General features: G+C 42.5%; 1 protein-coding gene across 1 annotated transcript in view; it reads right to left on the bottom strand.

Annotated features, from left to right (window-relative positions):
* Positions 1-16,677, bottom strand: part of SORCS3 (sortilin related VPS10 domain containing receptor 3) — a 321,133-nt gene that overhangs the window by 86,361 nt on the left and 218,095 nt on the right. Inside the window, exon 6 of the mRNA XM_087766350.1 lies at positions 6,203-6,267. Coding sequence (XP_087622476.1) covers positions 6,203-6,267 — 65 coding nt within the window. The remainder of the gene's footprint in view (positions 1-6,202; positions 6,268-16,677) is intronic.

The following is a 16,677-nucleotide window of genomic DNA, read 5'->3' as shown; positions in this document are numbered from 1 at the left end:
GAGAGAAGATGAGAAGACCATCACACTAATGGGATGCCTTGTCAGTCTTTGACATTGCTTGAGAGAAGAAACAGGACTGGGAGAACATGAAAAAGACATAAGGCAAAGGCAGACATATAGAAAGTTGCTCAGGGTGGCAAGAGACATGCTCACCACCAGCAAGTTGGCAGGGGTTATAGGAAATTAAGCATTCTTTCACTCAGGCTAAGAAAGGATCTCATGAAACAGAACAATCAAGGCACTGTGTCTCTGGATGTATGTAATCTAAATATGCCATCTCTGCCTTTCAACTGCTTTTCTGAAAACTGCAAATTACGGAGAAAATGAAAATACAACTAAGATGATGACTGCAGTGATAAAAGGGTCATATCTTTTACACTGCAGCACTTCTACAGGCTTCTTAGATTCACGCACTTGTTCGCTTTTCTACAAAGGGTGAGGACAGACCATTAAGGAAGAAAACAGTGAGTTTATAAGGGCTGGGGTGAGCCTGGTGCAGTGATCTTAGTTCACAACTTCACCTATTAACAAGGATCTTGTCAAACTGAGCCCAAAAGGATAAAAAGGAAGTTTAAAAGGACAGTAACTAGACTAGCAAAGCTGCTTACAGGATTCTCCATCCCATAAAACCTGATATTGTCCTTAGTCTGTGTCTTTCCAGTGACAGCAAAATGTGGTTCAGCAGAAAACACTGGGGGGCATGACTGAAATCCTCTGACACTCAGCTAACTGCCTTCCCAGATTCAAAGACAAGATTCACAAACTGGCAGTTTCCCCTTCCATAGCCTTGTCCCACCAACAGACACTTAAGAACGCAAAAAGAATGCAAGTCAGAGGCATTGATAACAAGAATAACAATTTTTTAAAAGATATTGTCTAAAAGAAGTCACAAACTGGAACCAAGCTTTAATCTATTAAAGGTTCATGACTAGTCACATGACTGAAGGTCCATGTTTAAAGGCTACAGAGCTGGTTCTGCGTTGAGGCACTGGGAATTCCAGGTTAATAAGGGCCACATGGCTGATTCAGAGCTGTTGCATAGGTCTGGCACAGCAAAGAAAATGAAGTCGCATTGATGATGCTAAAGCAGCAGAAACTGTTGCTGGTGCCAGGTCAGAGTATCTGGAGGTAATTAAAGTGTATGGTGAAAAATATCTGACCTAGAGACAGTGCCAAATAACTGGAGTATTGGAATTGTGCTTTCTCCCACCATAAAATACCACCAGCAGCAGAGCGGTCGGACTCTCAGCTGTGATAAATTAAGGTTCTGCATCAAGTGACACAGACACTCTTGGTCCAGAGCTGTTATTTACCTCCTCAATATGAAATCTAAGACATCTTTGCAGTGGATAAAAGCAAATTCTCAGAAAACAAGAGGGTCTTACATACTGCCATGCTACCCAAGGAGCTCAGCAGCCTTGACTTGTTCTTTGAGGTAGCACTAAAATTAGGCAGAATGAGGAGGAGAGGTCAGGAGCCGTATTTTTAGAAGCTCATTCCCTCCAGTATCTTCTCCCACACAGTCGCCTGGATATTCTTATCCCTCCAAAAAGGGGATAATTTGCTGCTGCTGAGTGACAGAATGGGAAGAGGAATAAAAACCTGTCACAAATAAATGCAAATAAATCACAAGTGTTGACATGACAACTAGCTTCCTGCCTATTGGGAAATGTGTCATTTTGAGTGTGTTACACCAGCAATCAAATATATTCAAAGAATGCCACCTGATTAATATTCACGGGAAGCTGGTGGTGGAAAAGGAGGGTAGCTCACTACCCATTTTCTATTTAGTCTCTTGTTTACTTTTTTTCATATATTTTACAACACAAGGACTGTGAAAGAAAACAGATGCAAAAAAAATTATCTTCAAACCTGTCTGCCTTTGGACACAAAAATAAGTTCAAGTCTTGCCTTGCTTCCTGTTGCCCCACAAAAAATGAAAAATAATTACCTTTAAAATATATTAAAAAATCAGGTGAAAATATGACAGCACACAGTTCACATTTGTGTGTGACTGGAAGCAAGAAACAACCCCAAGTCCCTACTCAAGCTTCTTGAAGGGTATGATCCTTTCATGAGCTATGGTCCCATTTGCAGAGCACATCTTCCCCTATACAGAAAGTACAGAGTCCGCTCAACAAAAAAGTGAATTAAGAGAGAACGGGGCATCCTAACTTCCAAGTTGTTATCTCCCTCTTCTCTGAAGCGAGTTAATTTTTCAGTCCTGTTTTGCACAGCCACAAAGAGAAAGGATGGCTGCCCAGAGGGGCAGGAGGCATGTGCCCAAGTGATGCCTTTAAAGCCTTGCTTACCTTTCACTGGGAGTTGCATGCCTTAAGGGAGGCTGGCTTCTAGCTAGGGATTATTTCCAATTTATATATCATCCCACGCAACACCAGAAGTAGGGGGTTTGGGTTTGGGGTGGGGTTGGGTTCTTTTTTTTATGTTCCACTGCAAAAGGTGTTGAGAAGAGCTTATTTCCTTGACAGCCTCAAAAACTTCTTGTGCTTATAACCCAACATCCAGCTACTTTCTCAGCCCATCTGTGAATGAGGCAATATGGACATCAAGCAGCCTGGAGGGTTTGCTGCAGCTCAAATCCCAGCATCCATACCTCCACACAAACCCTTCCCACCAATTTATCTCACTTAGGATTAGGCAATGGCTTTCTCAGATGTGCAGCCATTTTTCAGTTGAGGAGCTCAAAACACCTTCCCATTGCTAATTAGCATAGTCTCCCATCTTGAGAATTTGGAGTGTATTTTTACCCTTTTTAGAAGTGACAGAACTGAAGCAATTTCTTGAAATTTGCAGTGATAAACTGGTGAAATAAGCCAAACTACTAAGTCTCCTCTTTGCCCGTCAGTCACGACACCTTTGGCAGGAAGCAAGAGCACAAGAGGTTCTCTCTGGTGGGTAACACCCAAAGATGTGGGTCCCTGCAAGGAGACTGTGCTGAAGGCTGCAAAGGGCAGACCTATGTGCAGGTTACTGTGACTTACAGAGACACAGGACAGCAGGGCCTGCTCCTCCTTGGCAGCTTTAACAAGCCAGCTAAAAGCAGGCATGCCCGGCCAGCATGGCTAACAGGGAGAAGGGCAGCTGATGGAAACAAGTTGCATTGGCATATTGGCTCAGCTTAAGTCAGGTCCTGGTGCCAGGCAAGACTTAAAATCATAAACTGTCAGCGAAGGTTACCATGGGAAGGGGAAAAATCTAGCTGGCCTCCACAATTTTTCCCCCAAAGGAAAAGAGGATCTAGAAACACAGACAGGCCTGTAAATATTCCCCAGGAATTAGTTACCCTGTTTTCTTTCTGGTTAGGTTTTCCCCCCTCTTTTCCTTTTAATTAAAATACTGTTAATTGCATCATATCTGTGAGTGAGGAGAAGATTATCTCACTGAACATCAGAAAGTTTAATATATATTTCCCAGGAGTGCTGGTGGGTGTTTGTGTCAGTGTATTTGTAATAGTTCCCTTGCATTCAACCCTGTTCTGGCTGCTGGCTATTACACCCAGGCAGAAGGTACAGTGCCCAAGGCTCCTACATGTTTTTATAATTTAAAAATGCAAGCCTAGATTATTATTCTGCTACAATAGCTCTACCAAGATGTGAAAAAAATGTGAAAAACTTCATCTGCTACAAAAGACAGGAACAGCTTGAGATCAGCTAGGCACTAGAATTAGCAGCATCTTGCAAATATTTAAGGAGACTAGACACTGGGGCAGATGTTTTTTCAGAGACCCTACCATTCCTAATGATCGGACAGACAAAACCATGGGGTAAGACATCTTGGAGGACAGACACCAGGGCGATGAACAGGACTTGCATCTCCCAGCTCCGTGAGCTTATTAATAGGCCTGACTTATTTATGGATGAATGAGACTAGCATGCCTCTCCACCTGTTCCCAGCCACAGAGCATATTTTAGGCTCCAGTGTCTGAATCGGTATTGGATAGGTTCTTGAGTCCCATTACTGCTAAAAGAAAAAAATCAAGTTCAGGAGTCTAATCCTAAATACCACTTCCCTCTCCCCCCACCCCTTTTTTTTTTTTTTTTTTTAATAAAAAGTATGGAGGAAAACAGAAGAAGAGGAAAGACAAATACCCCCTCTAGAAGAATCATGTACTTTTCAAGTGGCCAGGAACATAGAAGGCAGGGATTCTTGTCCCTGAATTGAACTGAGCAATGGGAATACTCAAATCTATGTCTATTAATGTATCAAATAAGTGACTGAGCCACCAGACTGACCTGAGAGGCATTAAAAAAGCCTCCCCTTCCTTCTCCCCACTACTGAGGAAAACTTTCATCAGAAACTTTCTGATCAAGAGAAAATAACTGCAAGGACCCATTTTCCAGCAGGTGTAAATGCCTCAGCCATTTCACTGAGAGCATGAAGGCCCATTTTAGTTACAGAGCCAACTAGGAGAAAAGTTCAGCCTCCCATTCCTAAGCATACAGAGCTGTACCATTTCACACCAGGTGAGGCTATAGCTTTGAGGCAGTCAATGTTTTGTAACACAAACTAATATCGGTTTAAGCCTTAGAAACTCTAATTGGAGCAACATGGTTCTTTTGTGCTGTGCTTGGCTGGGAGAGGAGTCATTTTGGTGCTGCCTTCAGCGCGACGTGCCAGCGGGGCCAGCACAGCCCGCCAGGTCTTGCCTGTGCCTGCTGTCTGCTGGGACGATGGCTTGCCAGGGGCCTGTTTTGCTGACACTGCTGGTTTAAGTCTGACTTTCAGTGAAACCCTCGATACCACCATCAACTGCCAATTTCAAAATGCTGAATTTATACATTAAAACCAGAACAAACAGCAAACCCCTGAGCAAACAAGACCTGAAGGAAGAGAGTTGTCTGCGAACTGGGGAGACATCTTTCAAACGAAGCATCTACATCCTTGACACATCCAATATTCAAATAGCTGGATGAGCAACTTTAAACTGAGTTTGAAAACAGACTCCATCAGCAGTTTGTTTGCTTACTTGCTTGCTTTTTTTACCTGCTTTTGGCCACTTCTCCCAGCATTCCTGTAACAGCACACACAGCAGCAAAGGCACTGAAGAAGCCTCCCTACCTTGCCCGCCCACCTGACAGCCTGTTTTGCTTTTTCCACATATTCAACAAACAGCTGTCACCCCTGAGCTTTTATTGCCTAGTTATTTATTCAGCTGCCATCACTAAATAGCAGTGGGAGGCCAATGAGTGATTTTAGAAGATCCACAGCCTCAGAAAAGCCACCCTGATAGACAGGAGCTTGTTCACACAGCATCTGGCCTACGCAGCACTTGACTAAAACAGAGAAAAGTTTGCAACCAACAGAAATGAGGCCTTTTCCTCCCAGAAATCCTTTACAACCTCAATCTTATGCTGCTTTCTACACTGTCCCTGTAGTGTAAAAGGGACACGTCCCATGCTGTGCAGCACTGAGCTGGAGTAAAGCTGGTTCCACCCCAGGAGTAGATGCATTACAGTAGATGCATTACTGTTCCTGTGTGAAATACCCAAAACAGTTTGGAGAGAGTGGTGGAAAAACTTAGCTTACTTCTAATACCATCTTCTTCACTGGAGGTTAATTACATAGGAATCCATTCTACTGCAAATGTGGCTATATTCATTTCAGTGAGGAGTTAAGAATTTTTTTTTTTCTTTCTTACTTCAGATCCAGGCACCTTTTCAAGGCCTGGAATGTTTTGGTATGGAACACCTATTCATACATCATAAGCAAAACTGAAAAATCTTTTCAATATGAAACAAAGGGTACCTGAGGCGTAGGGACATTCTGGCCAGAGGAGAAGGCTGACTGTAGGTGATTTATGAAATTCCCAGGTACAATCCAGCTGTTCTAAACACCTCTGGAAATGCATGGAGGCTGTACTGCACAGTGCTGGTAGCCCAGCTCTTTATGATTCATATAAAATACATGATACTGAAACAGCTAAATAGGGAACAGAATAAACAGCTCCTTAGCCCAAGATACTGTGTTTCTGCCCAGCCTCTCCACAGACAAAAGCCCTGCAGCCTCTGAATTTACCCCCAGGGGCTAAGGATAAGAGTATGTCTCACATCAAACCACATAACCCACATCTTTCCTATCAATTAAAATGTAAATGGGGAGACAAAATGAGTGAAGTGAGTTTTCATTCCCACTCCATTCTTGACTCAAAGACCACTTTTCAGTGTTGGCTTCAGGCACTCACGTCCATCAGCTGTTCGGGCCTCCATGTGCACAAGGTCAGGTTCTTTATCCAAACCGGTCACCGACCTGGGTGAGGGGAGAAAGAGAGAGAGAGAAGGCAGCCAGTTAGATAAAAGGCTGCAATCAGACAGACAGAGGGTGAGGGAAAGCAAAACCAGTTCAAGTCTACCCTGTGACACCTGGCATGTAGGTCCCTACCTCCTACCAACTTGTCTCCTTTGTGTTTCTACACAGCCCATACCCAGGGGCCATATACTAACCTTTAAGACAGACATCTTCCCAGGTGCTGTTGAGTGAACCTGGCAGTGCTAGGTTAATGGTTGGACCTGATGATCTTAAAGGTCTTTTCCAACCTAAACGATTCTATGATTCTATCCCTTGTCTACAAGATCAAGACTACAATGATCATTCTTGCGGTGGCAAAGCAAGCTTAGTCCAAGATCCAGTAAAACCAGAGGTCTATTTTAATGCTGAAGGAAAGACGAGGGCACAGCAGCCTTATGCTTATAGACAGCAAATTAAAAAGGGGTTTTCCTTGGCTGAATAGTGACATGAGAGACTGAGTTTCCTGATCTGTCCCTGGTTTTCTGGGCAATCTTGCAATTGTTTACCTCAGTTTCCCCATCTTCAAAAGAGAAAACAATGATGCATACATTCATGGTGAAGTTCTGATAAAAAAAAATGCAAGGAAGTATTCATTATTCACCCCATAGACCCATGCTGTGGTCCCTGATAATCATGAAACAAGGCACGATCAGTTTCTTTAACATCACTGGTTGAAACCCAAGCACCTCAAGTCAAATCTTCCTGTGCATTGTTATTTTACTCCCTAAAAATATTTTGCAAGGCACATTACAAAGATAGTTTTCCTCCTGGCAGAGGGAAAGTCAAGCCCAGAACAGAGATGTTATTATTAGTGTCCTGGCTGATAAGAATCACTGGGAGATGAACATTTAGTCCTAGCAATGGCTGGCAGGGGAAAAAGAAAAATCCATAGATGTCCTCGTGATTTATGGAGCTGCTTCTCCTGAGTTAACCAAAGGGTTAGATTAAAAAGGGACAACGACAAAAATCAGTTTCTAATTTGGTGGAAGCTGAATTTGATACAGTAGATTGTAAATAATAGATTCCCTCCAAGCCAGCCAACGTTCACAATTCCCTAATGTTCTGAAACACTTTTATCACAATCTTTTGCTGCTTTCATCCTTGGGGCATCAACAGCTAAAACATTAAAAAAAAAAAAAAGATGAAAAAAAGAACAAACAAAATACAGATGCTCTGATACATTTCTGTGAATCTCACAAAAAACCTGGCGAATGAAGCAATGACAAACAAACATACGAATGTGCCGGAGTTCAGCTAAGATCAGCCAGTGCTGCAAATGCCAAAACAACTACATTATGACCCACTGCGTAGGTAAGTGAAACTGGCACTGCTTGTTAACTAGAGCACCGCATCAATAGCGAGTCCATTCACAACACACTGTGAATTGTGGCCAAAAAAACCCAACACAACAAAACAAAGCTGCACAGGCAGAGCTTTCATCATTCTACTCCCAGTGAGAAATGGTCTGCTCCTTAATCTCTACCATCAGTTTCAGGGTGATCCCACAAGGAAGAAAGCGCTGTTTGTTATCAGTAAGGATGCCAGAATGGGCCCGAGTCCCCGTGACCAAGTAATTATCAGGGTCAAATCTTCCCAATATCTAGACACATTTAACAGTGACAGTAGGAAAAATAGAAATTCCTCAAACTGTCAGTGAAAAACATTATGGTGTGCAGCAACATTATTTCCCAATATATAGAAAGGGCACACATCTTTCCAGTCCACAGCAGAAGTATTCTGACTTTTTCCCATAAGCAGCCCTAAATGCTGTAATTTCAGCTGTTCAGCAATCATGACCCTTGCCTATGACACACCAATAGGGACAGAGGTACATGTTTACCTGCCCCACAGCTCTTCCCAAAAAGCTTCCTACTTAAATCCAGCCTTCACCCTGGAGGCTGGAACTCTCCAGGCTTCCTTCTGCAAGCCAGACACCAGCCTTCTACCCAGAGCCGTTCACCGTGTCCTGACACTACAATGCCAGGCTGCCTCACCTGCTCCCCATAACACCTCCTGGGTCCCTCCGCTCCAGATGGAGGGGGCACTGTGCTCCCCTGCAGCAATGAGCCAAACCTACTCCTGGCCCAGGTAATAAGAAACATCATAAGGCCTGCCACAATATCCGTTTTAAAAAGGACTGTAACTTGAATCATAGAAGCATAGAATCATAGAATTGTTAAGGTTGGAAAAGACCCTTAAGATCATCGAGTCCAACCGTTAACCTATCTCTGCCAAGTCCACCACTAAACCATGTCCTCAAAGAACAACAACCTAAGCATTTCCAAACAAAATCCAAAATACTCATTACCATCATGTGTTTGCATACACAAGCTCTGTGGATCGACTCCACTTAAATGCCTATTACATGAGCACCAGGGGATGACAGGAGTCTCCCGAAACATGCCATTCTAGCTTGAATTTTCTTCCCAGTGCCATCTACTTGTTTCCTTAATTAGTTTTGATAAGCCTAATGGTTCTTTTCAGAACAATGACAACAATGAAAAAAGGACCATCATACAGCACTCCCCTAGTACTCCTCTGCTCACTGAATACCATACTTCAAGTGGAAAAGCTCACAGAGCAATCTCCTGCAACCCAAAAGCAAGACAAGCTCCTGTTATCTGCAAGCAGATAACAAGCCTGTAAAGTAATGCATCGGTCATCCTTCCTTCTCCCAAATCAAGTCTCTCTGTTGTATCAAAGACTCTGATTGCAAAACAAATCCCCAATCAATGCTGTTTTTTCATGCCTCGCCTCACGTCTGTTCCCACTGGCAAAGAACATAGCTTTGCTTTGCAGTGCTCTGACTCCTAAATAGGGGTATTTTCAGTAAATGGTCTCTCATCGTTTGTCTGGAGAAGCTTTACATGAAGAATGCAAAAAAGTTAGGCAGTGGAAAGAGCAAGATGTGAATGCAGGTCCTGGAGCACAGCTGCAAAAATGCACACACAGACTGTAAAGCTCTTCCTTTACCACATGCAGTAATTTCTCTGGTCTTGAGAACTCACCACAACAACCTCTCTGGTCTGGCAATACAAGAGCAGCAACAAAACAAGAAGAGACCTTCACAGCTTTACATTTTCCTATACATATTATCTTTCTGAAGAACATTTGGAGAATGCATTGCTCAAAACTATTTGAGCAACTAAAGTATGATGGGGACACATGTCAGCATCCCCTGACTTACCATCTCCCTTGCGTGTTCTCTACTACCAAGTGGAGCCCACAGAGTGGGGTGGCTGGGAAGGGGTTTCATGGCTCTCTGGCTGACAAACAGCTCTATTTCAGAGGTTTACAAAGACAAGAGTATTTAACAACACTCAGAAGCCTAAGCTCAGCTTGAAAACAGTATTCCTGCCACATGGTCACACCTCAGGCTCCATGCACAGCTCATCTCTGTGTTTTGTATGTACACAAACTCCAGACAGCAAAAACTAAACCAAGGTCCACAAAATGCACCTGTGTGTGCTGCTGCTGCCTTGGATGGCCATGGGAAGGAAAAGAGGGCACTCTCGCTGTGAGAAACCATGCTAAATCAACATCCTCCACCATCCCTATTCATTTATCACCACTCAGATGAGAAAATGCTGAGAGGGTGCAGCCAGAAGCGACAGGAAAGGTCATTTTTTTCCTGCTGACACTTTCCCTGACTGTTGCAAAGGCAGTTTTCAAAATGTGGAGCCTGCAGCCAGTGTTGCAGCTGGCACAGGATCATTGGCCAATTAAGAATTCAAACAACCTCTGAATCCCATTAGAAAGGAAGCGATGGTTACTTTTTCTCTGTCTTCTCCTCCTGCTTTTCTTTTTTGTTCTCGTGGTAGCTCTTGGGTTTCCACAAGATCTTTCCTCCCTTCTTTTCAGAAAAGGATTGTGTGTTCTTGAAAGCTAAAGGATGGATAGGATCCTGGCAAGATCCTTATCTCTATCTTGAGCGAAGAGTGTTGTGCATGGATGCACATTTACTAGGCCACTCTGCTTATATTTCATCTCTGACCAGGAGGGAGAGCAAGCAAGAAGGGCAAGGAAAAAAAAGGTATTCTGCATTGTAAGTAGCTATTCCTGAAATGTTTCTATATAAAACAGTGTATAGTTCAAAATGAAACATGCTAGCATATACAAAGAAAGGAAAAAAGAAATACACAGACTCTCTGGGTTACCTGCCTTCTGCACACCTTGGCTCACTGTTTCTACCAACTCTACTGTCTTTCCATAGAATAAGCCATTTTTTGCGGTTTTTTCTATCCATTTTTCAGGCATCACACATTTAACAATGAAAGACAGCATTGAGATTTAGGTACTCTAGCATCTTAGATCAAGAATGCTGAGCAATTCAGACTGTCTGCTGTTGGTCACTGCTCCCTAAATCATCAATAGAGAATAAGAGATGCTCTGTTTCTCCATTTTTTATTTGCATGTCCAAAGAAGGGCAATGAAGCTGGTGAAGGGTCTAGAGCACAAGTCTTATGAGGAACAGCTGAGGGAACTGGGGTTGTTTAGCCTGAAGAAGAGGAGGCTGAGGGAAGACGTTATCGCTCTCTACAGCTACCTGAAAGGAGGTTGTAGCAAGGTGGGGGTTGGTCTCTTCTCCCAAGTAACAAGTGATAGGATGAGAGGAAATGGCCTCAAGCTACACCAGGGGAGGTTTAGATTGGATACTGGGAAAAAATTCTTCACCAAAAGGGCTGTCAGGCACTGGAACAGGCTGCCTGGGGAGGTGGTTGAGGTATTTAAAAGATGTGTCGATGTGGCATTTAGGGACATGGTTTAGTGGTGGACTTGGCAGTGCTAGGTTAACAGCTGGACTTGATGATCTTAAAGATCTTTTCCAACCTAAACGATTCTATGATTCTGTGATTCCATCTCCTGAACCCATTAGTTTGGGGGGGTGGGGGTGGTGTGTCACTGGACATCAGTAACTTTTGTGTCAAGGATTTACAAGAAGGTAAAAAAATCAGGTCACAGGGAACAGCCTTTCAAACTTGGTCTGGCATCTGCTGGACTGAGATTTTTGCTGAGGTTTCTGACCATGGCATTCAGCAGCTCTGGCTTTGAAAACAAAATCAAAACTTTTACAATGAATTGAGACTTTCCTAAGATGCCAACTTGGAAACTCATTTTTGCAGGTTGGGATGTTAAACTGCAGGCAGTTGTCACTGCTCATGTAAAGAGACAGAGGAAACAGATGGAGACTACTTAGCAGGATGCTGTGCAGTAGATAAGGACTGGAAATGGGAAGGAACAAGGCACATTTATTGTGCAATAATATGTAAAGGGGGAAAAAACACATCCTCTTGCTGCAGGCAACTGCAGTCAAATTAGTGGGTGTTGCCAATTAGTCTGATGCAATTTGGATTGTATCCTGCCCCAGAAGTGAATAAACGCTTCTGTGTGGTACCAGGCAAGCAGTGCATGGGACTAACTCATCCAAGCAACAAAAGGGCCATGTCTATATGGGCAGATGGGAGCAGAAACTGATCCATACAATTCCTGCTCAACTGATCTGGATCTTTTCCCATAGCACCATTGCTAAATTATACATACCTTTCCAACATGAGCCAACAGCCAATAAGCTACCTTCTCCATCTGATATGGCATCACATTTGCCTAGGTATCAATAACTGCAGTTACCTTCAGATGGTCAAGGGGATTCTGGGTATTCATCTGTTATTTACTGCAGTCAAGTCTAAAACTAGATCCATCAGGCATTAACTCTGCGCATGTAACAGCCAATGTGCACACAAGCTGCATAACACCCCAGGCGACAACATGCCATAAAGTACCCTAGTTAAGAACAGATATGAATGTTGAACTGTTGGGGGAAAGAATGTATTTATTAAACACATAAATAAAGTACCATTCTCTGTGGCTGAAACGGGGGAGGCACTGCTGGATGGGGTAGGATGTGATGAGGTCTCTGAAGTTATGGACAAAATCTCATTGCACAGCATATTTCAAATGAAGCTTGGAAAAAAAGCTGTGCAGGAAGATACTGTAAGAAAGTGTCTTAGCCAGGGTCCCTGGAGCTTTCTACGTCTTTTCCAGTGCTAATTTCCATGATGCTACAATGCTGGACATCAGCAGAAATAATTGTTGTGAGACTTAGCTTGCAAGATAAGGCAAAAAAATGGCCAAGTGTTTATTCTCAGCTAATTTCTTTTCAGCAGAGCCAATCCTTTTTAAAAAGGTTCCAATTAATTTTAAGGAGGTGTTCTGCCTGGTATCTCAAAGAAAACAAAACTTAACGTGTTAACAGACTCTGCATGTGTTTCCATATGTGTATACATGCATCTGCCTACCTGCATCTCATCCCCACTACCTGCTGAATGTCTAAACGAATTCCCTGTAACCTCAAGTGGATTACAGGTCCCTGAACTACAAAGTTGCTACACATGGTTGTTTCACGGATACAGCAGGCCAGGAAGAGGAAAGAGGTCCAAATCAATCCTTTTCTTGAAGGAAAAGCTGACATTTATGCTCAACCATGTCACCAATCACTAGAGAATCCACACAAGACAGCAGGCTCTGCTGCCCACAGAAACATTTTTTCCTCTTCCCAGTATGTAAAAGAAGGTGACTCTTTACGTCACAGAAATTAACAGTAATGAGAAAGAAATGCCACTGAACCTGAGAATACCTTTAAAGGATATTTATCAACAGAACAAAGCTGCTGTTGATTCATGCTTTTTTCTTTTCCCTGTATACTAATACCAAAAACTAAAAAAGAAAATTCTGTGTCTAGTTCTCATCCAGTTAATAGGTCTTAGTCCTTTAAAGTCCTCTGGCATTTCTTCCCCAACCTATACTATAAACCCCAATAAACATAACCAAATTTTTGTGACATAAACACAAAAAAGTGTGTGGGTAGAAGGGTGAAGATCCTTACTCACAACCCTATCAAGGTTTGAAAGGGCCAGCAGCACTGGCAGGGTCTGTGCTGGAGGTGGCATCTTAATTTCCCAGCCTGGAATAACTTCTCATGGGGAGTGAGACTCATGCAGGGAGCAGATCTGTCAGCTACGTCAAGCCAGCACTCATAGCGGGTGTGCTCCCAGGTGCAGTCACAGTCCTGCTGCTTACTTATGAACTAAATAAGCTAATCCCACACAGCCTGCTGCTCCTGACTCATCAGGGTACAGCTGATCCAGGATATATAAAAGCAGCCCTGGGGGCTTATCCTAACTGAATAAGCCTTTTTTTGCCAAGCCCTAGTTGTACCAGCATTGGGATATGGTGGAAGTAATGAAGCATCAGCTCATCAAGTTAAGATGTTATTGTCTTGAAGGCATCTCAAAGCTTCAGTGCACGATATACCATCATCTCTCTGTCCCACATGCATCTAAAACAGACAGCGATGTTTTGAGGAAGGCATTTCTAGATAGGACAGAGGTGATTTACCTGGGATTAGAGGTCTGCAAACTTAGTGGAGGACAAATTTGAAACATATTCCAACAGAAGGCTTTGATTCTGTTTTGCCTTCTGAAGGAAGGGACATTTTTTGCAGGACACACTTTTTTTTTTTTTTTTTATATTCTAAATTTCAAGTCCTTTGAGGAAACAAGAATAAAAATATATTTTTGGAAACACTCAAAAATGACATATTTTTAGCTTTGTCTCCCTTCTCATCCTTTTCTTCCCCCACCATCCCTCTTTTTTTGGAATAGGAGAGGAAAAAATAGAAAAATAGGAGAAGTGGAAACCCAAAATGCAGAAATTATTGTGTACAAAAGCCATTGTGGTGATCAAAATCTAAGCCAAATTGGGGGGGGGGGGGGAGGGAAAGAAAGTTAGAAATCCACTCCAGAGGAATACTTCATTCTACTTAACCAAAAATCTTTGTTTCCCAATGGAAAATTTGGGAATAGAACAGTTTGGGGGGGGGGGTAGGGGGAGAGGGGGGGGGTTTCAGCTTTTTGGAAAAAATAAATAAATCACGGAAATTACATTTTCTAGCCAGCTGTGCTTTGCGCAGATCTGTAAAACTCAAGCACAGAGTTTTTGTTTGTCTTCCAAGACTGATCACTGACATATTGAGTGACTTTAATCTCTTTCCCTGCATTTGGTTTAAAATTAGTTTAGTGACTACTATATTATGAAGCCCATTTAATTAATGTTTGCCCAGTGCTTGGCTACCCTCCTTTGAAAGTCATGTAGATGGGGAATTGCTATAGATTATTGCTTTGGTTTTTCAGGAAACATGAATCAGCCCTGTTTCTGACCACTTTAGAAAAGCAAAGTACATGCTCAAAGACGCCATCACCTCAGCCCATCAGTTCTGCAGCCAAGGACTTCACTGAAGTTAGTTTCCCTCCCTGGAAGAGAATGTTTAGCAGACTCGTAACATTCCTTTGAGTTTGTCTCCTAGCAAAAGTATCTTAAACATGACCTGTTCAAGTAACGTTTTACACCAAAATAAGGATTCTTGGTTCACTGTGTGTCTAATTGCCCTCATTTGTATGAACATTTTCTGACTGAAATTATGACATGCCTGAAACGCTAAGGCTCAGTGATTCAGCTATTAACAGAGTCCTAGGCAGAATATAGTGCCTCTGAAAAGCTTCAGAGTGAGAGCATCATTTAATAAATGAATGCAGCAGTAGATGAATAAAAATAAAACTTAAATTGTCCAAAGAGAGGATGCCAGTATGAAACTTGGCACAGTCAAAATATATAAGATATGCTGATGAGCCCCATATGCCTATGGGCATTGTACATTGTATTGATTGAGGAAGGATGAGTCTCCACATTCACTGTTGCAGAATATTGTGAAGAATCACCCTGGGATAACATCTAACATTCTGGAAATAAATTTGTGGTTCAGTTTATGCATTTTGGAGAAAGGCAATGTGAAAAAAATAGATTTCTGTCACAAACCTTTTGTGACAGTTGTTTCTCTTCATTTCAGATGCTAACCTGAAGAGAACAAATGGCTTATTTCATTCTTTGACTGTTAACCATCAGCCAGGAAAGGAAGAGAGAGAAAGGAAAGAAGAAGAAGGGGAAGGAGGAGAAAGACAGAGGAGAATAAACTATTCTGTTCTGGACCAGCAAGCATAAATGCATCAGTGTGTCTCCTTGCCCCTCAAAAAAAATCACATTCAATTAGCCGCTGAGAGTGAGATTCTCATTTGTCCCAACATCCACAAGAGGAAAAGACAAAGAAGCAGGAAACAAAAAGGATTCTGGCAGCAGACAGATATGCCAAGACAGGATCTGTCGGTAGAAACAGCAAGTCTGCATGGCTATGATGGGTAAAAGCAACGGTGACAGGAGGTCTGCAGATCACCATGTGTGTCATGACAAGACAGGTCTGCATTCAAAACAGAAGCATCCTCATAGATAAAATGGGGAGGAGATGAATAAAATGGCCACAGCCACTTGCAGGTCTTTCCATCAGTGGAAGAGTGACACTGTAGCAGGAGAGACCAGAGAAACCATGGAGCTTTTGTGGTTTCCTTTGCTTCAAGTTAGATGGATGCACCAACAATAAGCAGATAAGGCTGCCCAGGGGGCTGAGCACTAGATCCACTCCCAGCTCTTCACAACAGCAGAGTCCCATAGCATCCCCATCCCCAAAGCATTAGCCTTTTCAAGTAAGAAAGCTCAGGGCAGAATGCTGCAATGGGAGTTTGTGCTACCCACATGTCAAGTAAAGATGTATGGTCAAGCTGTAGGTAAATCAAGAGCTTCTCTTTGTTGGGTTCTTAATCTGTTGTTGTAGATGAGCAATAAAAGGAAAGAAATGTACAAGGCTAAATGAAAAGTAATACTCTGCTGTTTTCTAGCCTCGAGGCAAATTCCAAAGTGTCAACGCACTGTTCAAATCTAATGTTTTGTAGAAAGAAAAAAAAAAAAGAAAAAAAAGAATTCTAGAGAAACTACAGCAGATCCAGAAATGGCTGTAGGGAGTCACTATTACAGATTGCCCCTAAAATCAATATTATAATGAAACATGTCTCCTTCCCTCAAAGATTTTCAATCAAAACCTGAAACCAAAAAATATTGTGAGCAAAACCTAAGAATTTTTCTGCACCCTTTGGCCAAAAACCTGGCAGTGGTTTTGGTTGGTTGGTTCCGTCCCCCCATCCCCCCCCCCCCCAATAAAAAGCAGGATTTTCTCCTACGGGAGGAAACCCAGATCTACAGCAATAAGTTCTGAAGTCTACAGGTATTATTTATTATTTCCTGAGTCCTTGCTGGCAGCCACAGGTCAGTACGTTTCCCTCTCAAACTCAGCTGCAGAACTTCTGATATTTTACTAAACATGGAAATGTGTCTACATCTCATTTTCATTGCCTTCTGCCCAATGGAGAACAATTATCTGTGAGATAATTACAGAGCTATGATAACCACTGCTATCTCCTATTCCAATTA

Source organism: Nipponia nippon, unplaced genomic scaffold (genome assembly GCF_047370975.1).
Source record: "Nipponia nippon isolate SJK-2023a ecotype South Korea unplaced genomic scaffold, ASM4737097v1 scaffold_3, whole genome shotgun sequence".
NCBI classification, from domain to species: domain Eukaryota; kingdom Metazoa; phylum Chordata; class Aves; order Pelecaniformes; family Threskiornithidae; genus Nipponia; species Nipponia nippon.
Note: the sequence above shows the minus strand (reverse complement) of the source record. Positions and strands in the feature narration are given on the sequence as shown.